At 38.4% G+C, this 25,118-nt stretch overlaps 1 protein-coding gene across 3 annotated transcripts; it reads left to right on the top strand.

Moving 5' to 3' along the window:
* Nucleotides 1–1,876: 1,876 nt before the first annotated feature.
* Nucleotides 1,877–24,907, top strand: chd1l (chromodomain helicase DNA binding protein 1-like). Of its 3 annotated transcripts, none has more exons than XM_017720966.1 (25): nt 1,877–2,106; nt 4,208–4,320; nt 6,118–6,224; nt 6,497–6,611; nt 6,695–6,726; nt 6,811–6,892; nt 6,982–7,144; nt 7,951–8,106; nt 9,064–9,156; nt 9,644–9,740; nt 11,316–11,389; nt 12,002–12,112; nt 13,938–14,052; nt 14,638–14,791; nt 15,574–15,739; nt 15,836–15,981; nt 17,364–17,527; nt 18,132–18,340; nt 18,532–18,630; nt 18,735–18,805; nt 19,016–19,130; nt 20,079–20,187; nt 20,805–21,092; nt 24,069–24,150; nt 24,669–24,907. In XM_017720966.1, the coding sequence occupies exons 1-25, from the start codon at nt 2,013–2,015 to the stop codon at nt 24,789–24,791; spliced, it is 3,078 nt and encodes a 1,025-aa protein (XP_017576455.1). In that variant the 5' UTR covers nt 1,877–2,012; the 3' UTR covers nt 24,792–24,907. The 3 variants fall into 3 exon arrangements, with proteins under 3 accessions (XP_017576455.1, XP_037390659.1, XP_017576463.1); XM_017720974.2 differs by lacking the exon at nt 1,877–2,106 and adding an exon at nt 2,263–2,600; XM_037534762.1 differs by lacking the exon at nt 6,118–6,224 and having other exon boundaries at nt 1,880–2,106.
* Nucleotides 24,908–25,118: the final 211 nt, after the last annotated feature.

The following is a 25,118-nucleotide window of genomic DNA, read 5'->3' as shown; positions in this document are numbered from 1 at the left end:
TAAGCAAATAAATTCATTTTATAAGTCTGTAATAAGAAGATGGGCCCAAATGTATCTGTACAGTATGAATACTAAAATGTAATACAGTTATTGGTGAAGAACGCTACTGCAACTGCATCATTTAGCAAACTCACTACATTCCCTGGTTTATGCAACTAAATAATAATCACAGCATTTTGTTAAATATCTTTCAAATGTGTAAGGAATGGGTCAGTTTTAAAATGTGTTGGAAAAAAAATCTTTATATTTTCATTTTTGCATAGACATGCATGGGGCTTACACTGTATGCAGCTCTATGGGTGAGTAAATTCATCGCATATTAAAGGCTTGTGACATCACAGTCAGCTCTCTAGTCCTAGAATAGAAAGGGTTCTAGCTTAAAGGGGAATTCCAATGATTTTCAAAATTTCTACAGATCTTTTTTTTTTTTAATTTGTGTGTAATTCAGTTACTGAGATTCAAATAGAGTCATTCAGAGTGGTTTGATGTGAAGTGATTCATTTTTGAGAGACTTGCCAGTTGCGGTGGTGGTAGTAAGAACCAGAGCTTGTGATGTCTAGAACATTTTATTTCATTTTCTATTCAAAACAACCAGTGCTGAACCTACATGTGTATTGTATGTTGTTTTATATGTGAAAAAAAATTCTCTTGGGACTATTTTGCTTCACAACACTATAGATGTATGTCTCTGCTATGGACATCAGGCAGCGTATTCATAACAATTTAATGTAGCAACTTTGTGCGAAGGAGCTTTTAGAGGTGGATGTCTGGCTCCCATCACCACTACTGCGGACAATTTTCACTTGGTGAATGGAGTGTTTCGCACTGAACCATTCGATGTCAACCATTTGATTATGTAGAATTTTTAAAATGTCGATGGCGTTTCCCTTTAAAGTGTCTGGAAATAGATATGGCTTAATTTGTGTCTAGAAGATCAGTCTTAACTATTTCAATTGTACTTTATATACTGTCCCTTCTTTACAGCTGGGGTCATTCGGACTGTCTACACTATTTGTCATTTTTCTGGGTAAGTCCTTCGTGAAAACTTGCCTTATTGACATGGCACTTGCAAGCTACTGAATTCATTAGAACTACTTTGCAGAGTTTTATTCTTGATTGCAGGTGTGGCCTTTCAATTTTGACTATTGTTTTAAATTTTTATTTGCATTTAATTTATTTTCTATTATGAGCACTTATAAAGTATACATGGTTGACTAATGAATGAAGACTGACACAATATGTGGGTGAAAATAATGTATAAGGGAAAAAAACTCTCTAAAATGCTTAATATTGTACATATTTATATGGCATATTTCTTGCTGCTGTGTAAATGGAAAAGGCCTACAACACTTTCTGATTCTTATTTTCCCTGTGCTGGCCAGGAATGCCATCCTGAAGTCTTTTTTCCAATTATGCGCACCTTGGGCAGGAAATGAAGAGCCTTCATCACGGTCTGCCTGCCCACAGGGTTCCTCCTCACAAGCTTTATTTTTCTCTAGGGTCCATGTTACTCGCAGTGAAACTAGGAAGCATTTTAAGAAAATGGATTGTGTTGATAGTTTGGAACTTTTGTTGGTATAATTTGATGTTCTGTTAAGCTTAGGTCTGGCTGATCGGTAATGAGCTATAAAACCGCTGTTTAGTACACTTTATTTTACTGATTTACTTTCCGTCTAATACTAGTTTGTTCTCCAGTTTTCTCCCACAGTCCAAAGACATGCAGTCAGGCCATGCAGTATCCTGCCTTCTGCCCGATGACCGCTGGGATAGGCTCCAGCAAACCGCCCCCCCGTATTTAATGATATTCTTTTATTTTGAAAAGTCTTGAGACGATCCAATAGAGTGTGAGAGAGCAGGACGATGGAGGATGATGATTGGACGGTTCCAGGTTGAACCCGCCCATTCAAGGAAGCAGCGCGCGAAGTGCGCGCGTAGTGACGACCAGAAGTTTTGAGCTGTGTGACAACATTCAGCTAAACAGTATCCACAACGGCTTATTTCATAACACAGAAATGTCAAGGTTTCTTCGAGAGGTTAAGAGTAACATTCCGGACAAAGACAAGTCGGAATTATCAGAGAAAGACTTGAAAACATGGGGACTGCAAGGTGTGTTGTGCTGTGTGAGTTAGCCTGGCTAGCTGGTTCGGTTACAGGACCGCCGCATTTCGCTGTGCTCGCCTGCTCTGATGGTACCAAAACTAGTTCCATTGCTCAGGGCAGTACGTGTACTTCATAAACGCCTTCCAGTCTCAAAGTGTGGTCTTTCTACAAAGCTGAGGTTTGAAGTCAGCTTCTTATGAAACAGCTTCTTCAGTTCCACCTTAAAATGGAGCGGGGGCTACATTCTGTCGGCTGTGAGCAAGCGAACCGCCGCGCTATTTAAGGTGGAACGAAAAAAATGGGACGAGAAGCTGGCAAATAGGACACCAGCTTCAGCCGTGTGATCTGCCTGAACATCCTCAGTAAAACTGGTTTGGCTCTTGATCAGCGCCAGTTGAGGCTAGAACAGCCGAAACCCTTTGAGTAAAAGTGAAATGAACTTCAGTGAAATAGGCACTCTTGAGTAACAGGTGACAAACTGCAGCTTCAGCAGTGGAACTGTGAGTTTGTGTTTTTTAAAGAAGCTTTGAGTCTTAAGGCGTGAAATGTTATGGGGTGTGACAGGGTTAATTAATGTACATTGTTATTTGTGTTCTTTAAAGGGTTTCTTGGGTATCAATTGCTGTGTCCTATGGGCCATGGGACCATTGAAATCCTTTATCTTATTGGCCCATCAATCCCCTCTTTGAACCACAATCCCTTAAGTAATGGTCATTCCAGTATTGCCTCAGAATCGCAATCACTTTATCTTGTTTCACATACAAGGAATTTGTCTTTGTGAGTGCACACGTGTATGAAGTGTAACACTAAACAGAAATTATTATTATTATGAGTGTTATTATAAACCGGGGGGTGGGGGGATTAAAAATACAATAAATGCAACAAATTAATAAAAAAGCTGTGGTGGAGCTAAATGAAGTGTGAATATCTGTACATATGAAGGTCTGATTATGTGTACTTTAAAAAAATACTATTATATACAGAATATCACAGAATGGTATGAATATTTGCAGAAATGTAAGATCTGTTATAGGGTGGTTACTGTAATACACTACAGAGGTTTAATGGTTTAGTTTAAGTTTACTATACGAGTTGTCTGCTGGTTATCGAGTGCTACAGCTCTGGGCAAAAAGCTGTTAGCATGTGTGGCTGTGCTGATTTTGATGGTCCTGAATCATCTACCAGAGGGAAGTGGCTTGAAGAGATGTCCAAGATGAGAGGGGTCAGCTGTCATTTTGCCTGTCCTTTGTCACTCTGCTGTTGTAGATATCCTAAAGCTTTGACAGAGCATATCCAATAATCTTCTTTACTGTGCTGATTATGTACTGGAGTTTAGCTTGTTCTTGTGAGGTAGACGATCCAAACCAGATGGTTATGGATGATGTGATGATTGACTCGATGATTGCTGTGTAGTGCTGTATCATCAGGCATCAAGCAGTTCAATTTCTTCAGCCGTCTCTGGAAAAACATTTTCTGCTGTGCTCTCTTGGCTATGAAGAGTGTGTTCCTCTTCCACTCAGGGTCAGGGTCCTCAGGGTCAGGGTCCTCTCTGTGTGGAGTTTGCATGTTCTCCCCGTGTCTGCGTGGGTTTCCTCCGGGTTCTCCGGTTTCCTCCCACAGTCCAAAGACATGCAGTCAGGCCAATTGGACATGCTAAACTGCCCCTAGGTGTGAGTGTGTGAGTGACTGTCTGTGTCTGTCTGTCTGCCCTGCGATGGACTGGCGACCTGTCCAGGGTGTATCCTGCCTTCCGCCTGAAGACTGCTGGGATAGGCTCCAGCATCCCCCCGCGACCCTGACGGAGAAGCGGCTTAGAAAATGGATGGATGGATTATGGAAGATGTTTTGAAGCATGTAGGAACAGAGGGAACAGTGCTTTTTTGAAGACGCTGGTGAAATTTGGCCCTAGTTGGTCACAGCAGTGCTTTAGAGTAGATGGAGAGGCTTCATCTCTGTGTAGAGCTTTTCTCACCTGTCTGCTGAAAAGCCTGGATGCAGGAATTGTGCTTTTGTCATTTATATTTACAAGTAGCTATGCTTCAGCAATTTCAGATGGAAGTATCAACAATATCTAACTATTGTTTCTTCTCTTTCTGTTCCTCACCAGGAATTCATCTGCGCCCTTACCAACTGCATGGAGTGCAATGGCTCTGTGGGTGCCTGAAGCATCTGGAAGGATGTATCCTCGGTGATGAGATGGGCTTGGGCAAGACCTGTCAGGTTAGAAGGGGTGTAGTTTTAGTGAAAGAACATCATAAGACATCACAAGGCTTTGGGAAAGGATTTTTGTTTTATTTTTGCTGTGCATCTTAGATCCCCCTGTTGTAAAGGGTATCAAGCCTATGGTCTGTTTAATGCAATTCAGCATTAAAGACTAAACATCGACTTGCCCAGCTCTAATCTACAGCACCAGTCAAATGTTTGTAGACATCTGATAGAATGTATGTATCTGGTCAGTTTTAGAAATACATTTCTGATCTTATGAGTTTATGCTTGCAATGTGTTTCTTAGACAGACATGGTGAATTACATGGTAAAATTAATGCTTACTTAAAAATTTGTTTCTAAAACAAAAACCAAAGTTTTCAGCAGCCACACATGCTTAACAAACTGTAGTGTGGAAAACTTGAAGAGCACCCTTCATTTGTTTATTTCCTAGTCAAAATAGCCATTAGGTACAAATTATTCAGTTTTAAAGAGATATTTCTGAATAATTAGATATAAGATGAGCCACTTGCATACAGAACAGTTAAGTCAAAGAAAAAAATAAGTGAAAACACATGGGTTCAAACTAGATATAGAGAAAAATAGAGAAAATAAGACTTTTTAGAACTGTGCAATACCTCATAGGTCACAAAAGCCATCACCATCATATAAACAGTACTTAAAGAGAATTAAAAATCCACTCTTGCTTCAGATCTGAAAATTTCCAGAGGTCTTTCTGTCTATCCTTCCTCTGCGAGAAGACAACTCAGCATTATGGGTCTGGAAGGATGTGTAGATGTCTAGAAGCCCTTACTGACAAAATGAAATAGACAAAAAAAGAGGAAAATTTGCAATTCAAGCAAAGAAACTGCTGGTGTTCTAAGAATAATGGGCTGGCCGCCCCACAGTCCAGACCGCAACAACATGAGCAGAAAGTACAACCAACTGTACTTTGAACTTTCTTTGAAAAACTGAAAGTCTCCTAAAAAGAATGAAAGCTGTAATGAAAGTAAAAGGTGGGCACATTAAATACTGAAAATGTTTGTTATATAAAGTTCTAAGGCTTTTATGTATATTTATTAAATGTTTCCTCTTGTTCTTCTGGGCTAGTTTGAGAAAACAAACTATAAGACAGATTTCACTTTTTTTTTTGTCATGTCCATGTGTTATTTCATACTTTGAATGTTTTTGCTACTGCTCTAAAATGTGGGAAATAGGACATAGCTGATGCTGTGTTCTTTTAAGTACAGAGGTTTTTAAGCTTTTATTGCATGTTCATACTGTGAAAGGTCCCTTTATTGTTTTGTCTCATCATTTTACATTAGATGGTTGTATACTTTTTAAAATTGATTTTAAGTGTTAAAAGTATATAAATCATAAATAAAAATACTTGATGATATTGGAATCATCAGTATCAACAGGTAATTGCTTAAATGATCAACATCAGACAAATATTTGACCAGTATTTCAGACCACTGTATGATGTATTTATTGCACTCTAGAGCAGGACATTTAGGCAACGCTTACTGTTTTTATTTAACTCACTGCATTTCTGATATTTAGAAACAAATATTACAGTTCTCCATAATGATATTCCAAGTGAATCTAGACCCAGTTTTTATACATGTTTATGTATGGATATCTGCATCAACAGATACAGTATGCACATGAACAACATTGCATTGGCTCACAGTTTTTATGCACCATAAGCGTTAAACATTTGTGAATATAGGACAATATAATGCATGTCACAGTCAAAACAAAAGAGCTAAAGTTAAGTATCGGTTGCATACTGCATGAATCTCTACCACAGACCATTTCCCTGCTGGTGTATGCTCAAGGTTGTCTTGGCATGAAGGGTCCATTTCTGGTGCTTTGTCCTCTGTCGGTTCTGGAGAACTGGAGACAGGAGCTAGAGCGGTAAGACACAGATAGCTACAGGCTTATTGTTGGATTTGTCTTGTGTTACAATAGACGTAGGTATGTGAAGCATACCTGCAGTGTATACACTCCAATGTCTTTATCATAACTAGAATTACATTTATCTCCTGTTAGTTTATATTCAGATTACTAACTCAGTATTTGTTGTTTTGTATGTAAACATATACGATCTTGTTAACTGTAACGTACTGAAGCATCACTAGATGTCAGTAGTGTTTGAGAATGTCTTTCTTGTGCCTGCTTTACTTTAGCTTCTGCCCCAGTCTGTCTGTGGTTTGTTACACTGGAGATAAAGAAAGGAGGGTGGAGCTACAGAGAGAAATGATGGGGAACAAAGATTTCCACGTCTTGCTAACTACCTATGAGGTACAGACACGGGTTTGAAAGGGAGGAATTGTCATCTTTATTGCTCATATTTGGTATCTTACAAGTCATGTTTTTTTCCATAGATGTGCCTAAAAGATGCAAGTGACTTAAGAAGGTGATTATCTGTTTGTATAAGTGAATAAAACATAATTGTGTTGTACTGTAATACAGTAACCTTGCCCCTCCACTCCCCATTCAGGTGGAAATGGGATATTTTGGTTGTGGATGAGGCTCACAGGCTGAAGAACCAGGAATCACTGCTCCATCAAACCCTCTCTGAGGTTTGTTATTATGTTACAAAGCTGCTATTCCAAGGCTCCTTGCTGTGATACCTGTACTAATACATTCTTTCTCTTTCTCTCCCTCTCAGTTCTCTGTGGGCTTCAGAGTTTTATTAACAGGAACTCCTATCCAAAACAAACTGCAGGAAGTCTATTCCCTTCTCAGCTTCATTCAGCCCAGCCTGTTCCCATGTGATGCTACAGAAGAATTTGTTAGTACTTATGCCGATGTGCAGACAGTGCACACTCTAGGTATGACGGCATGCTTCTAATTTCATGTTGACTTCATATTTAATCATTGGTTTAATAGGGTGCGCAGTAGCTATTGTTTGTGTATCTGAAGCATTTAGCAATAAATCAGTAAGATTGGCAAGTAACAAGTTGCTTTATGGTGCATCTAACCGTTACTAATCTTTCTACTTTAGATAGCTTAGCTTACGCTGCACTAGCTTCATGACCTATGGCTTTGGCAGGGGCTGAAAATACAGTAAGATGCAAAACTATAAAAGTGATTGTATGTCAGCCCTTTTAGCATTTGAGGACATTTAAACCCCACCTGTGAAGCAGGAGAACTGTCGTGTTGGCTGACTTGGTTGCGTAGGCTCCGGTTATTTCAGTGATTACTGCTGCACCATTTAAGGTGGAATGGGAAAATTCTAACACGAAGCTGGCGAAAAGAAGCTGAATTCTGCTTCAAGAGTTGAAAAACATGAAAAGGGATGAGGATGTTGCTCTTTTTCTGCTTGACAGGTATCAGAATCAATAGGTTAGTGTTTTATTGTCTAGTTTGCTACAAATCTATTTATTTGGGGGAAGAGCTTACGAAGGAGCAGTGAAGGGGGGTGTATTTGTTTTGCTGTTGAGAGTTGCTTCTGCGCCTGTAAATGTGGCATTCAGCCCAGTCTTGCTCTCTAGTTTGCCATAGCATAAGCTGAACAAGCAAAATTGATATGGTTTAAAAATGGCAGTTTAACACGAATGTCTTCCTGGATAAGCTCCCTGTTGATCTGATGAGGCATATTTATCAACTTTGTGTTTGCATGTCTGTGTATTTGTAGCTGAAGAGCTCCACCAGGTACTGCAGCCATTCCTGCTGCGCAGAGTCAAGTCTGAGGTGGCGGCAGAGCTGCCCAAGAAGACAGAACTGGTGGTTTATCATGGAATGTCTGCCCTTCAGAAGAAGTACTACAAAGCTATTCTGATGAAAGACCTGGGTAAGACTCATTTAAACAAAAAAACAAAAGCACAATGGAGAAAAAAACTGAAATATGCAAACATTTTTTTATGTTATTGGAAAGAAGAGTGAATATTGTTAATATCAGAACACAATTTGAATCGTCAGCTGCACTTAACATTGTGTGAACATTTTGGAGCTGCAACAAATATGTGGTAATGTTTACTTAATTAAAATATTTGAAAATGGAAAAGCCATTCAATTAGTTGAGATGTTTAGTACATTCAAGAATCCGCATGCTTCAGTGGAAGAACATATGTTTGTTTATCAGGCAAAATGTTAACATGTAAGCAGTAACACACAGCACAGCAGTATAAGTAGAGATTGTGAATTGGTACAGCTTGTGAGCCTCTAGCAATTTGAGTAGGTTTTAACTCCAAGTGCAATCAGAATCTTTCTATGGATTGCCAGCTAGCTAGCAGGTCCTCAGTTGCATTTATTTCTGAGAAGAAACAGGAGCCAAGAGACGTAGAAAAATTATTCAGACTGCACATGGAAACAGTGGAAGTAAATAGTCACTAAAATGTTTTTGTAAATACATCACAAAATCTTATAAATCTACATAAATTATGTATGTGTATATATATATATATATATATATATATATATATATATATATATATGATAAAGAAGTTGAAATAGGATGTTTGTGAAAATAATTATTAATTATTGGTAGTGTCTTGAGCTTTTCTTATTATTACGGATTATTAAAATATACAAGATTATATGAAAAAGAAAACATTCAAATGTTACATTTCATGACACATTAAAAAATAGTCCAAAATCTCTTTGCATGAACATACATTACAGTTCAGGATGTTTTTCCTTCTCCTGTAAATTTACCATTTCAAAAGTACAAAGTTTTGGTGTGACATTAATTATATACGGTACACACCTTTATATTACATACATGCTTTTAAATGTATTTTCATTTCAGATGCTTTTGGGAGTGATCAGGGCAATAAGACCAGGCTTCTGAATATTCTGGTGCAGCTGAGGAAGTGTGTGAACCACCCATACCTGTTTGATGGTAATGAAGGACAAGTGTTTCAATTGCTTCCTTTTTGTGCTTTTTACTTTTTATTCTTTCATTTTTTGAACTTTCTTTAATGTTCAAAAACATCAGTGTCTATTTCCATAACTGCAGTGTCACCTCACAAAAATGAACACATTACTAATTGATCAAAAAACTTCAGCGGTGACTGGCACAATCCTGACTGGATGATGTGAACAGCTCTGCTGTCAGTCAAATAAAATGCTTCCACAAATAGTTAGTCAGTGGTCCCGTTGGTTTCAGTGTCACAGAAAAGGTCCTGGTCACATTGAGGGCAGAACGGTGTGGAGATCAAGGCTAGTCTCCAACTAATGAGGTGCCTTGGGCCAGCTGTAACTGCTGTACCTCAGCACCTTTCAATTTAAGCACTGTTTCTCCCTCCCTCTCTCTCTCCCTCTCTCCCTCCCTCTCTCTCTCTCTCTCTCTCTCTCTCTCATGCTCACTCATACTCTCACTCTGTAAGGTGTGGAGCCAGAACCGTTTGAGATGGGGGAACACTTGGTGGAGGCCAGTGGAAAGCTTTCTCTGCTGGACACCATGCTTGCATATCTGCTAGTGGGGTACACCCGACTCTTTTAATATCTTGGGTCACTTCTTGTATCAAAGCCAATAAACAAGTACATTAATGACATATAAAGCATTGTAACAGCTATCAGGTCATGTATAATATCTTTACATCCAATATATTATTGACAGGTGAATAAATTCATTATTGTAGCTCTCGTGTTAACCACTATTTACAGTGCCCCATTTTTGCTCGTGGATGCACTGAGAGTTGTGCTTCGATGCTACAGAGTGAAAATCTCAGCAATGTGGAAGTGGTTTCACGGTTTCAACAGAATTGCAGTTGCAACAAATGTTTGTCTGAGATACAGTGAGTTCAGTAGTACTGATCTATTTAGTTTAAAAGTCATCATTAAAAATGTTAAAAGAAAAAAGTTTACAAAAAGAGTTTATGTATATGTTGTTTGTAATTTTCCTTTTACATTGTGTTAAAATGAATGAACCATGAGAAATTATCAAAAATCACTTTGTTCTATAAACTTGTAGTGGAAGGTTGCATTGAATGTTTCTTTGTTCACCTTTTGTGTGTGTGTGTGTGTGTGTGTGCGCATGCACGCACGCACGTGCGTGCACATGCGCACACATTTATATGTATACACACACACATACACATGTATGTAATATAATATATGTGTTGTATGTCTACAGATGTATATATTCATATAAATCCATGTTTGAGCTGGATTAGTTTTACCAGAGGAGGTCCAGTAATGCAGTTTGTGTTTGCCACGCTTCTGATCAGAAACAACATGTAAGACTAAATGGTATTTTTGATGCCAAATGCCTGTCAAAATTTGACAGAGGATGAGGGAGAAGACTTTACATCAAATGTTGTACATTTCATAGTCTTGTCATGAACTTTAGGATTAACAAATAAATTTAAATCAAGCTCCATTTTAGCTGTCAGCCTTGTCTTCGGGTCCCAAAAATAAGAAAAAATGGAGGTTGCGTTTTCTATCACTCAGTTTGTTAGTACATTTCTATGACGTTGATTTAAACAGGACTACTATGACTTAGGGAGCTTAGACTTTAGTAAATTACTGGAGTAATTCACTCCAGAATTATTTCTTAGCAGACTTGCAAAAACTAAGGGCATTGCAGATTTGTACTGGATTAAAATTGTTTATCACTCAAATTACTGAACCTACCCAGGTAAAACTAATCCTGCTCAAATAGGGCTTAAGACAGTTTTCATCAAAGCTCATTGTTCATGGTTTATTCACTGCTAATAATGCTTAGAGCGCCAAGCTGAAGCAGAGCTTCACCTGGCATGTCTTGCTGAGTTTCAAAAATGGGCTGTTTCTCTGTGTCTGCATCTGTAAATCTCACTGGCTAAATATGTAGTATATATGCGTCTGGAAAATTAAGTAAGATTAGAACATGTTGATTTCATGTCTGTTCTCAGCAGTTACTGATTAACCAATACATGGTCTCAGCCCAATATATATGTAGTGTTTTTCTTTCTAATCCTAGGGAGAAATCATGTTCAACCGATGAGCAAAAGCATACAGAAATAGCAGCATAAATATGAAGCATGTTTATTTATATTTATATTTCTGTTTGATTCCCAGGGGTCACCGTGTTCTGCTGTTCTCTCAAATGACGAGAATGTTGGATATTCTTCAAGACTACTTGGAGTATAGAGGTGATACAGACACATGTGTATATGTGTTAGAATGTAAGCCACTGGCTTTGACAACATGCTTTTGCAAGTGTAAATAATCCATGATCCAGTTAAATAAAAAATGTCTAAGGTTCCACTAAGCTGTCATTTAGTACATGGTAGTATTTTATGGTAACAGGTACATTGTTCTGCCTAGACTGTTATGTGGGGAAAAGAAGTCTAGCTAACACTTCATAGAGTTCAGGGTTTTGTGAAAGTGTTTTTTTCAGAATGATCACAGTTGTTTGCTTTCCGCAAAACTTTCCAGGGATTGTTTGACCTGTATTTAATCTCAAAACTGCTATTTAATGCAATTGCACATCTTTTTTAAGGCATACATGAACACACACTGTATTGTTACATTTGAAAGTGTTTTGCTTTCATTTATATTATCAGAATGAAGTTGGTCCATTTTTGTGACATAAAGCTGCACATTTAGCAGTTATACCACATATGTTTCTAGCCTTATCTTGTTCTGTGATCTAGAGAAATAGCTGTGGTTTGAGTATCACATCCTGTGTTAGCGCCTGTGTGCGCATGAGTGTGCTACTTGCTCTTTAAACATGAGCTGACTTTGACCTCCTACTCTTGTAGGTTACAGCTATGAGCGCCTGGACGGCTCAGTGCGAGGAGAGGAGCGCAATCTGGCCATCAAGAACTTCAGCACCAAAGATGTTTTCATCTTCCTCCTCAGCACCCGAGCTGGTGGGTTCTAGTTTCTACCAGAGGCCAGCACATTAGAACAGTTGTTTCCAAAAAAAATGATTCCTTAACACCTGACAATCCCGAATTTGCGATTAAAAAGTGTCTGTCACGATTTTTTAAATAACCACAACAATCTGTTAGCACTCAATACCAGACCTAAGGGGTGGTTTTATGCTTTTGTCTTCTTACATATATATTTAAAGGAATTTTCTTTTCTATGTGTAAAATATTGGAAGGAGATGTATATGATGAAGCATATGCTGCCATTTACCAAGGCTCATAGTAAGCATATAGAAAAGACTGCAAGTTACTTAATGTCTAAGAAAAAATGTGTCTTTGGGACTAACATGGTCAAAAATAAGACTAATAAAGATTTTAAAATAGCGTTAAAGAGCGAGTTTTGCCGAAAGAATGATTTGACAGTTTTCTTTTCCACACAGTTAAAAGCATATATTAAAAATCTTTTTGGCTCTTCAGCAACTGCAATACTAAAGCTACTTGTTATTTTTAGACAAAAAAAAACATTTTAGATATCAAAAAATAAACAATGTGACACGTCATATATCAAGATGATCCATTCAGTAAACATACTAAACCAGTTGACTGTGATAACACTGCAAATATTTCAAAAGATTTATGTTTTGAATTTATTTCTGTGTCATTGCTGCTATTTGGCTAAACAGAAATCCAGACACATTCATCTGTCTCAGGTACTGGACGTAATGTTACAGCACATCTGTCTCCCATCATCTTTGGTAAATCCATTGCAAAAAGGGATGGGTAAATAGAAAATCAGAATATTTTGATTAAAAAACAAACTATATAAAATGAATGAACCTCCATGCATTCATAAAGTAAGGCTATTTATAAATTAGTTGAGTACATGTTCTGAAACACCAGCATGTATTAGAACCCTGTAACATGCTGTTTGGTCCGCTCATGCACAGCTTTGACAAACTTGATTGTGTTTTCACTTAATATTTCAGTAATTTCTTAAGTGTTTTGACTTAAGTGTTCATTTTTACAGCACAATTGTCCCATGTCTTAAATATCACAGCTATATAAGCAATACAATACTGAATTAGATTAGACATATGGACCCAAGCTTAATAGTAACAAAGCAGTTGCTGGACCTGCCAGCCAATTGCAGCAAGTCTTCGATGATACAGCGTCATTGAAAATACGCTGACATTTCAGTTTTATGATTTCTGTGAAAATTTTACATAATGCAGTGTGGTACAGGTCACTGAAATGTCTCCTTTCTTATCACATCTAAAATCTTTACAAACTTACGCACATGCTTCTAATCATTCCTTGGAACAGGCACTTATGACTCAGAGAGATTAAGTGTTTATTGCCCTCATATCTGACTGGGACGGTGGTGCACAAACCAAATGCCATGGGGAAAGTGGTAGTCCTTTCATCAATAGAGACAAATGGGAACTCCCAGAATTTTACTCAGAATTGATCTGATTCTGTACAGTAATGCCAAAAGACTGGTTTGCATTTCTCAAAACATCAGTGGTTGAAGGGTTATTTTGTCTGTAAGGATTAATGCTGCCACTGCTGACGTGACTGCTTACACGATACATGATAGTTGAGCGTGGGTCGACTAAATTAGGAGAATTTTTTTTAATGACCTGAAAATGTACTCTCAGACATCTCAGCCTTCACCTGAAATAGACTTTGTATCAGTTGACTCTACTTGAGGTTTATTAACATGTGCTAACGTATTTGTGTTGTTGCAGTAGCGTCTGTGCCACTGCAAAACCATTCACACATGTCATTCCCCCTGACTTATGAGTCCAGTTGTTGTTTTGTTTAGGTGGGGTTGGTATGAACCTGACAGCAGCCGATACTGTAATCTTTGTGGACAGTGATTTCAATCCTCAGAATGACTTGCAAGCAGCAGCTCGAGCACACCGAATTGGACAGACAAGGTATTGCAGGGGTAAAATATTGTGAAACAGCATTATTATACCAGTTGGTATGTAGTTTTAATGTTAGGCCAGGTGTATGCTTTACATATTAAAGTTTTCTAATGTTACTGTTCTCAAGTCAATGCACCAGATATTCTGTTCTGTCGTTTCAAATATTGCCAAATCTTAATACGAACCACTTTTACCAAGTTTATTTAACAGCATCCAAAAACTTTTCAAACTCCAAAAAATATGTATTATTATTATTCTTATTATTATTGTAATTTCTGTTTATTAACACCTTACACTCTGTTATGTAGGCCCACAGTTCAACTCCATTCAATTTCATTACTTCATAACCTGGAACTTACAAAAAACTGAATAATAAGCTCTAAGTTTAAGGGGTTAAAGGCCCTGCTCAGATATGGCTGTGTAACATTTCTTTATTATTGCATTATTTAATGCAGAAAAAACATCAGCATGCACAGTATCTAATTTAAAATAATGAAAATAACAACCTGAACGAGATTCAGATACAAAGAAAGCATTTTATTCTGTTTTCTATTGGTCACACATTAAGATTCATTTACCTGATGAAACCTCTAGGGCTGTGAAAGTGATCCGGCTCCTGGGTAGGGACACGGTGGAGGAGATCATTTACTCGCGTGCCGTATCGAAACTGCGTCTCACCAGCACAGTGATCGAGGAGGGCCGCTTCTCTCTGCTGGAGCAGCCTCAGGCCGCTGCATCTGCCCTACAGGTGCCTCTCTACCAGCTTTGTATTTCACTTCTCTCTTTTTCACCATTTCTTCTTCCTGCACTTTTGCTTCTCTCAGTTTTGGTCACTTGGCCCCTTCTCCATATGAACATCCCGTTTTTTTTTTCTTCTCTCCTCTACATATCTCCCTTTGTTTACAGTTACTGGACGCTTTTTAGACACACCTACCCAGGATTTGGCCATAAACCTAAATAAATAGAAGCACACAAAAAAATGTGTGAACGTTATATTAACTTTTTTAACTCCTTCGTCCAATCAGCCAGAAAGTTATAATGTATAATGTAAAGTTAGCAATCAGATTTTTCCTACATTGTCCAAGCCATTATGAATGACCTCAGCAAAAGTAGTATTCAAAGCCAGTGTCATGCATCGTTGAAGGGAAAAATCCCAGTTGTATTCACACATAATGAAAAGGTAGGCTAATCGGTTTAAAGTCATTTCTTGTATGACCTTGTATGTGCACAGTAAGAGACTATAGTCATCCTCCATATCAGTCACCTTCTAGCCAGTGGTAATTTCCTGACCACAGGACCACTGCTAAATAGAAATTAGTACCATTGCAACACCCACAAATGCATAGCACTACTATAATGGTCAACCACCCAAATAATCTCTTTAGCAGTGGTCTTATGGTGGTCCTTTTCCTTTGATTTACAGGGTAGAGGGGTCCTGACAGATTGTGATGGTCTACAGTCAGTAATTTTAAGCCTACATAACTTAATGTACATAATAAACAAACTCAGTGTGTGTTTCCATGCCTGCAGCTGAGCGAGATTCTGAAGTTTGGAGTGGATAAGCTGCTGTTGACAGAGGAGAGTTCAATTCAGAATGTGGACCTTAAACTGATTCTGGGACCATCTCGGAAAGGGCACTGGTTGATGGACGAAGAAATTGTGAGGCCAGATAAGGAAGATGAAGATGAGGGACAGCGTAGGACACCATGCTTCATGACTAACATTTAAGTTCTTGTCTAACTATCTTGTCAATGTCAAAATCATTGACGTACCTTTTTTTTTTCTTCCCCAGACCACATGTACTACTTTGAAGGGAGGGACTACTCCAAAGACCCCAGCACAGAGGACCAGAAAACATTTGAGCTTCTACTGGAGGAACAGTTAGCCCAACTGGAGGATACCAGCAAAGAGGGCCGTACACTACGGCACAAAACCGGAGTAAGTTTTTCTAGATTTAGAAACAGTGACTGTGCAGAATATATATATATATATATATTCTGTCAGAACAAGGCTTTGTATCTTCAAAATGGATACTTTACAAGAGAAGGAAAAAATTCTTCACTTTTAACACGTCAGTGTTACCAAATTAAAATTGAAAATTGAGATTTTCTTCTGATAGCAGCGACATATATATATTCTTACTTGCCATACTTTCATTAAGTCTTGTGAACGTAAATGTAAAAACCTTCATTTTAAACATGTTTAAAATGTTTTGATTCTTCATTAGGATGAAAATCATCCAGGAACATCATCTGCTCACCACGGTGTCTTTTTGACTGTTCTCATTAAATTCCTTTCATGTTCGTTCAGATTATGTGCTCAGACAGTGTGATCACTAAAGCTTTCATGAATTAGGTAGTGTCTGTGTGTATTGCTTCATCCTGTGAGCTGCATAGAGTGAAGAAAGTTTTAAATCTGTTTTATATTGGAGAAGTTTCTGCACTGAGTTGGAGTAGTAATAACATGAATTCCATCTCAAAACAGCTTTATGTTTTTTTTTTTTTTCCTTTTCTGTCTTTCTTTACCTTTTCTTTTTCTCTCTGATCTACTCACTGGAAATGTTGTATGGCACTTATATGCTCTAGATTTTTCTCACTTTTTTCCCTTACTTAAATACACATAATGCTTTCTTTCGTCTGATACAAGTAAAAAACTTGTATCAGAATTTAGGTGAGTGATTTTGCATGTGGGCTCTCATTTATTAAGATATGCTTAAAGTGTGTTCACTTATGCTTTTTGTGGTTAAATACAACATACATCACACTGTCCAAAAGATATATCTCTATTTTTTCAACAGACCCAATAGACATGCTGCAAAGTCACTTTAAATAAAGTCTTTTTACACTGACTTGCATGAAATATTTTTTCCTTCTCCTGTAAAGTTATTATTGTGGAAAGTTCTTTTTTGGACGGCGACGATGTGCACATCATTGTTGCCTTTTTTTGTTTTGTTCCAAAAATAATATGCAAGTCAGGTTTATGCAAATTGTAACCACTACGATGGTGTCTGCCTTAAAGGTAAACTGTCATCTTATTGTCAATAATGCAACTGTGCTAATACACAAATATGTGAACAATGGCCATGTCATTAATCTTGCTTTCATTTAGACCATGATTTTTTATTCTATCTTACTAACTAACAAAGGTGCTGCACATTCTTCATTGTGGTGGATAAGGCATACTAATAAATGGACTACAACAGGCTTTGCTAACAGTTCTACACATGTACAGGCTCTAGAACTGAAAAATCATTATTTATAATTATTGAATGAAACAGGATACAACGTGGCACATAATCTAACATTTATGTGGGTTTGTAGATTGTTTTGTCTGGGCCCCTGGCTACCCCAGCAAGAAGAAAGAGGCCTCTGACTGAGTCGGAGCTGGAGCAGAGGCGTCAGAAGAGACAGGAAGCTGCTACTAAGAGAGCCAAGCTACAGGAAGAGAAGAGGAGGCAACGGGAAGAACAAAAATACAAGAAGAAGTAAGAAACTGGTAGCCCTGGTCGAAGAAGTATTTCCCTCAATTATTCTTATGTTTTTAGCTTTATGCATATAAGATTATGATAACAGGTTACCTTTAGTTTTACATTTTTAAAATTGGGTCGTAGCGTCAATCTATGGTTGTAGTATAACCAATGATTTTGCAAATATAGGGCTGAAATTCTATGTGGCTTTGGCTTTATGCTAGAAGGCCAGATTCCCCATAAAGGACTGAGAGATGGTGTAGAGGTCAGGGAATAAGTAGGTGATGAAAAGGTGGTGGAGTGTGAAAACTTCATCACAGTGAAAAAGAAGGGCAAGATGGAAATATATAATAAGTTAGATAGGAGAGAGGAGTTTCAGTTATGGTCTTTCTTCCAGGCTTTAGTCATTTCATAGCTCTATTTAATGTCCTTTGTGGATTGGGTGAAGTATTCCTTTATTCCGTGAAGTCCTTATGCATTTGGTATTTTACCACTAATACAAATTCTTTGTCATTGATTTGCCACAGGCAAGGAATAGCTCCTTGAGTTACATCAGAGCGAAAGGGAAATGGTTCAAGATATTTTTATATTTTAAACTTCAAAAAGTCTGTATCTGTGGCAGGATGGAATGGTGGGCCTCATGCGGGTATAAGTCCTTGTGCTTGCCCTCTGCTGATAGCGAGGGTGAGGATGTGGATGAAGACGAGGATGAAGGTGATGACAGCAGTGTGAACTCTGCAGACTCAGACCACACAGCCATTTGTTACATTCTGGGTGATGTTACCCATCCTCAGGCTGACCGGGAAGATGCCATTATTGTTCATTGTGTTGGTATGTATGCATTCATCTGATATATGACATTTAAATAGATTAGTAATGACAGCCTCTTGACTTGCATGTTGATCCAGTGGAAATTGAACAAGGTAAAGTCATTAGTTAGTACACTTTTTAAAATTTGGCATATCCTAAAAATTATTATAACAAATTTATGGGGTAATGTAAACTTACGAATTTGTTTGTAGATGATGCTGGACGGTGGGGCCGAGGTGGGCTTTTTACTGCTTTGGAGGTCCGATCAGATGAGGCAAAGAAACAGTATGAATTGGCAGGAGACATGGAAGGTGGGAAACTGTCCAGATACATCAGCCAGCCTAACTCATTCACCATTGTAGCAAGTGTTTTAATAGCTGCTTTCATGATTGATGGAGCTTTAGCTCTATTTTAGACTTGGATCTGGGGAACGTGCTGCTATTTCCCATTGATGACAAGCAGTCAAGACTGAGGGGACGTGACCATGTATGTCAGCCTGATATTACTCACGCTCCCTCTCACGTTCTCTTTTCTGTCCTCTATGTTTTTGAGTCAAGTTATCTGTCCCTCCCCCGCCCCTCTCTCTCTCTCTCTCTGCATGAGTTTATCCTAGGCAGCTGAATGTCCATAAGTCACAGAGTCATCAACGCAGTGCTAGCAGATTGTCACTCACTCACTTGCTTCCTCTTGCTACAGCTGGCACTCATCATTGCCCAGCAGAGAGATAAAGCCAACAACCCGTCAGGCATCCGCCTCACTGCCTTAGAGGAGGGCCTCAAGAAGATATACAGAGCTGCCAAGCAAAAGAAAGGTACACATCGCTCGCATTGGTTGCATTTAATCTGAGGGAGTTCGACATATACCAGAGCTAGAAGCAGGAGTGAGGATGTGAATGCTTCTAATGATGATGATGATGATTTGGGACAGAAAAAGAGGTGTAGTTCTTTCAGGGAATTTCCTGTGAACACAAATTTGAATCATCCTGCAATTTGTGGGTTTTCATGATGCGTCATGCACTAGCTAGTTAGTTTTGGCTGCTTATTTTAAAGTACAGTAATACCCTAAGCTGTAAATTTGCATGGTGAACTAAAATGGCCAGTTTTACTGTCAAGAAGAAGTTAACTGAGACAAGTGTTATGAGCCAACACTAGCAAGAAGTTAGACTTTACAAGTAGGTAAGAAAGGTAATGTATGTGGAAATCCATGGCCATGAAATTTTCATTATTATTGAACTGTTTAAAGCCTTTCTGAAGTGTTTCAGGAAGGTAAAGTAATGCAAGTAAAATGTTTTATGAGGAAAAATGTGTACAGGGCGTCTTGTCACAGGATTTTTTGTCATGTCTTTCTCTTTGTGATGTAATTCCAGTGCTGACATCCCAAAAGCTTGAACACAATAGCATATGGTGGTCTTTTTGGAACTGTTTTCATCGTCAGACCTGTATAAATTAACTTGTAAGCAAATATGCCTGACATGGTAAACACTTTGCTGTGGTAAAACAGCGATATTTTATTTTTACAAAATCATTTACATTTATTATCCATTTATATGTTGTATCTTTCTGTTAAATACTGTAATAGCAATTCAAAACAATGCATTCCCTACTTCACAACTATAGTTTGTTTTCATGCAGTGTTTTGTAGATTGTTTCTCTTTACACTTCTTCATCTAGATTTTCTAGATGTTCTTCTTTGTTGTCGTTCCTTGAAAGAAAAAGCCTATTAATATTAAACCTTTTTTTTTTTTATTCTGTACCACCAGCTAGTGTCCATCTTCCACGAATTGGCCACTCCACCAAAGGCTTTAACTGGTATGGCACTGAGAGACTGATCCGCAAGCACCTGGCCTCCAGAGGCATTCCAACATTCATGTATCCTGGTAGAGGTCTGTAGGTCACACTAATGAAGAAAATTACTGGAGGAATATTTACTGATGTAAATTTGCATCATGGGTACACAAAACAATTTTGGAAGTTTTAATAGAGCTTTAACAGAGGCTGAAATCTTGGTCCAAGCCTAAATTTAGCTTGAGAACATTATGCCCGAGTCCAGTCTCAATCAGTCCACAGTATCATATTTAGGATCTAAACCCAAAAAATTAAAATTCTCAACTTGGGAGAGATCAAAGAAAAATGGCCCCAGCAACTATGAAAGTCGTCATTAGATAATCAGTAAGTAAAGTGTGTGTGTGTGTGTGTGTGTGTGTGTGTGTGTGTGTGTGTGTGTGTGTGTAGTTGAGATACCCAAATATCAAATTTGAACCTGACCCCAACTCAAATGTTTGACAAATTACATCCAAAATTCATGTGAATCGTTGTGCCCTGTTGGTTTCAGACAGAGATTTCAAGCCGTAGCTCAGGCATGTCATTGTTAAGTAAGACTCCGATTGGTTAATTGTTGCTCCCACTTTCCTTAAAGTGTAATCATAACCCCACGGTTTCTCTTAGATGAAATGAAACTATGTGAACATCCTTAACATGACTCTTAGATACTACTACAAGCGAACAGCCTCACATTCTACCATAAAGGCCTCTTCCACAAGCACCGCAGGTTCGTCTACTTCATGCTCGGCATCAGTCCCTCCAGCCTTAAGTTCTCCACATTCCTCCTGCTCCCGAAGTCCTTCTGGTTCTGGAGATGAGTGCCGAGAGGGCCCTAGTACTTCAGCCCAGGGTGAAGAACCTTTTGGCCTGTCTGATTTCATGAGAGGTGTCCGTGTTTTCTTTTACAATATGGGTGCCACAGAAAAAAAGAAACTCGCACGCTACCTCGTCACATATCCTTTTGATCTCTGTTCTCTGCTGTGCTGACTCAGCACATCAGCCTTTTGTTTCTTTGTTTTTCATTGTCTTTCTCCCGGTGTTTATTTTTTTTATTGAGAAATCATTCTGAAGCACGCCTTAGGCATGTGCCAAGGCGAAACTGCTTTGTGATATGCCCCTGTTTAGTAAGAACATATTTACCAGTCACTTTCTCTTTATCTCAAAGACTGTAGCTGAACTATGGCGTAAGACCGGTCTGTTCTATGTCTGCTTAATGCACTAGAACAGGTAATTAGCAGTTCTCCTGCCATGTAACACACATTTCCTGGTCTGTTAAATTAGTTACTTCACACAGTTTCTGAGGCAGAAAAGGCAGCTCTTAATTTAACCTCCTGAAGGGCCTGTATGTCAGCCATCGCTTCAGTTCCTCACTCTCATCACTATATAACCTACAAATAAGTTTCATAGTGGTTGGTGAACATATAATAATAACTCCTAAGCTTAATTTATATATGTATATACTACATACACAGTACAGCGCAAACGTCTTAGGCACTTATGCCTAACAATTTGATACAAGATAATACTTGTAAATATGCCGTATATACAACCCCAATTCCAGTGAAGTTGGGACGTTGTGTAAAACATAAATAAAAACAGAATGCGATGATTTACAAATCCTTTTCAACCTATATTCAATTGAATACACTACAAAGACAAGATATTTAATGTTCAAACAGATAAACTTTATTGTTTTTTGCAAATATTCACTCATTTTGAATTTGATGCCTGCAACACGTTCCAAAGAAGTTGGGACAGGGGCAACAAAAGACTGGGAAAGTTGAGGAATGCTCAAAAACACCTGTTTGGAATAATCCACAGGTGAACAGGTTCATTGGAAACAGGTGAGTGTCATGATTGGGTATAAAGGGAGCATCCCTGAAAGGCTCATTAACAAACAAGGATGGGGCGAGGTTCACCACTTTGTGAACAACTGCGTGAGCAAATAGTCCAACAGTTTAAGAACAACATTTCTCAACGTGCAATTGCAAGGAATTTAGGGATTTCATCATCTACAGTCCATAATATCATCAAAAGATTCAGAGAATCTGGAGAAGTCTCTGCAAGTAAGCGGCAAGGCAGGAAACCAACATTGAATGCCTGTGATCTTCGATCCCTCAGGCAGCACTGCATTAAAAACCGACATCATTTTGTAATGGATATTACCACATGGGCTCAGGAACGCTTCAGAAAACCACTGTCAGTGAACACAGTTCGTCGCTCCATCTACAAGTGCAAGTTAAAACTCTGCCATGCAAAGTGAAAGCCATATATCAACAACACCCAGAAACGCCGCCGGCTTCTCTGGGCCCGAGCTCATCTGAGATGGACTGACGCAAAGTGGAAAAGTGTCCTGTGGTCTGACGAGTCCACACTTCAAATTGTTTTTGGAAATCATGGACATCGTGTCCTCTGGGCCAAAGAGGAAAAGGACTGTCTGGATTGTTATCAGTGCAAAGTTCAAAAACCAGCCTCTCTGATGGTTTGGGGGTGTGTTAGTGCCCATGGCATGGGTAACTTGCACATCTGTGAAGGCACCATTAATGCTGAAAGGTACATACAGGTTTTGGAGCAACATATGCTGCCATCCAAGCAGCGTCTTTTTCAGGGACGTCCTGCTTATTTCAGCAAGACAATGCCAAGCCACATTCTGCACGTGTTATAACAGCGCAGCTTCGTAGTAAAAGAGTGCGAGTACTAGACTGGCCTGCCTGCAGTCTAGACCTGTCTCCCATTGAAAATGTGTGGCACGTTATGAAGTGCAAAATACGACAAAAGAGACCCCGGACTGTCGAACAACTGAAGTTGTACATCAAGCAAGAATGGGAAAGAATTCCACCTACAAAGGTTCAACAATTAGTGTCCTCAGTTCCCAAACGCTTATTGAGTGTTGTTAAAAGGAAAGGTGATGTAGCACAGTGGCAAACAAGCCCATGTCCCAACTTCTTTGGAATATGTTGCAGGCATCAAATTCAAAATGAGTGAATATTTGCAAAAAACAACAAAGTTTATCCATTTTATCATGTCTTTGTAGTGTATTCAATTGAATATGAAAAAGGATTTGCACATCATTGTATTCGGTTCTTATTTGTTTTACACAACGTCCCAACTTCATTGGAATTGGGGTTGTAATTAGAATAAATGCAAATAAAAACAATTGCAGCAAACTAGAAATTTTTTTAAAGTAGTTAATTTCTTACTTAATATCTTAGTAATAAGTAGTACACACACATTTTCTAAGTCGCTTCTCCCTCAGGGTCGCAGGGGGGTGCTGGAGCCTATCCCTGCTGCCACTGAGCAGAAGGCAGGATACACCCTGGACAGGTCGCCAGTCCGTCACAGGGACAGACCCATACAGACACAGGGAGAACGGGCAAACTCCACACAGAAAGGACAGCACTAACTACTGCGCCACCGTGATGCCCGTAATAAGTAATAATAATCGCTAAATTAAAGAACAAATTTTCTTTCCAGATGTCTCCTTGATGCCCCCAACCATTGCTTAGATTTGTTAAATTCCATCACCAGCCCACCTGATTTAACTTAATGAAGTACTGATTGGCCATGTTGTTGTTGAAAAACCTTTAAAAAAATCTTGTATCTGTTTTTAAACTCCAGTTACCCTTTGCATTGTGTTAAACCGACATGATGAATGGTCTAAAATAAATGGTCCAACATTACTTAGAAAAAAATGTGGTTACATTAACTTTTTAATTCAGAGTTGAGACGTTTTTCGTCGTCTGTAAAATTACCATTTTGCGATAAAAGACTGTGTTACAAATTACAAAAAATGTACAGGCTTTGTTTCTGCCAAAGAGTAGAACAACTGGTTTACTTATTGTGGGTAAAATAAAATTGGAGACAGCTGGTCCAGCGCTTGTCATTTAGACAGTTTCTCATTTCAGATGATTTCCTTAACATTTCTGTACATATGATGGTGATGAAGAGGATATTATGAACTCACAGGTTACTCATGTTGTAGCAGAAGTGGACAGTCCAGTTCATATGCAGGTAGGTCATACAAAGCCCTGCAACCAAGAGTACTGATCAGTGAAGAAAACACGGTAAAAATGGTCTTGATGATCTTCTGCAAGTCACCCTGTAAAGCCTGAAATGGACATTTTAAAAGTCAAAGGTGTCAGATAGGGTTTCACTGGAGTTTTTCGGATCATGTCATACATGCTTACATATGACGTTACACAAACAGACTAGTAAAGAAGGTCTGGTTCAATATTTTGGTCTCAGTACAAAATCAGCATTATACTGATAAAGATCAGAGGATAGTAGTAAAAAAAAAAAGATGTAGTAAAATTCACTTATATCCTTGGAAGTTTTGACTGAGTTATCGTTGATCAGATTCACCTGTTTTGGTAAGGCATCTAAAGCACAAGCAATGATACAAAATGTTCTGCACATTTCATGCAGTTACACATTTCAATCAGAAAAATCCCCACATTTACAGTGTAACTTTGAGTATGTGTTAAATGGCTGTTTTGCTCTGATAATCCATTTGTTTGTGCTCCTTACAGGAATTACAGGACTTGATGAAACAATATCCTAAGGCGCTTCTTGTTAAGAAGAAATGGCTGGAGTCTTGCTTTGCCAACCAAAGAAAAGTCAATACTTCGAAATATGTCCATCATTTGAAATGATGTAGTCTTGTTCAAATTCCTCCAATATCTCCTTTTAAAAATCTGTGGTTTGCCATGACATTAATTATCTTTGTAAGGCTTGTGCAAATAAAATCAGGTATTTATTGGAATGTTAAGTATTTGTTTATTTATATATTTTTATTTTTTACTGGTGCTCATTATTGGCACACATCCTCCTCCACTGGACATTATCATTGTATAATGCATTGGTTTTGCACAGATATTGATTTTCTTACGCCAGGACGGTGAGAGTAGGAACACTGTAAATGATCTGGTTTATGTGATCTCACACCTTTCTGTGTATTTCCTGAATATTGTAACATTTCT

Source organism: Pygocentrus nattereri, chromosome 26, assembly GCF_015220715.1.
Source record: "Pygocentrus nattereri isolate fPygNat1 chromosome 26, fPygNat1.pri, whole genome shotgun sequence".
NCBI lineage: Eukaryota > Metazoa > Chordata > Actinopteri > Characiformes > Serrasalmidae > Pygocentrus > Pygocentrus nattereri.
Note: the sequence above shows the minus strand (reverse complement) of the source record. Positions and strands in the feature narration are given on the sequence as shown.

Coding starts and splice junctions, on each gene's coding strand:
- chd1l (XM_017720966.1), top strand. CDS start 2,013: ATGTCAAGGTTTCTTCGAGAGGTTAAGAGTAACATTCCGGACAAAGAC. Junction 6,612..6,694: donor TCTTGCTAACTACCTATGAG/GTACAGACACGG, acceptor TTTTTTCCATAG/ATGTGCCTAAAAGATGCAAG. Junction 9,157..9,643: donor CCACCCATACCTGTTTGATG/GTAATGAAGGAC, acceptor TCACTCTGTAAG/GTGTGGAGCCAGAACCGTTT.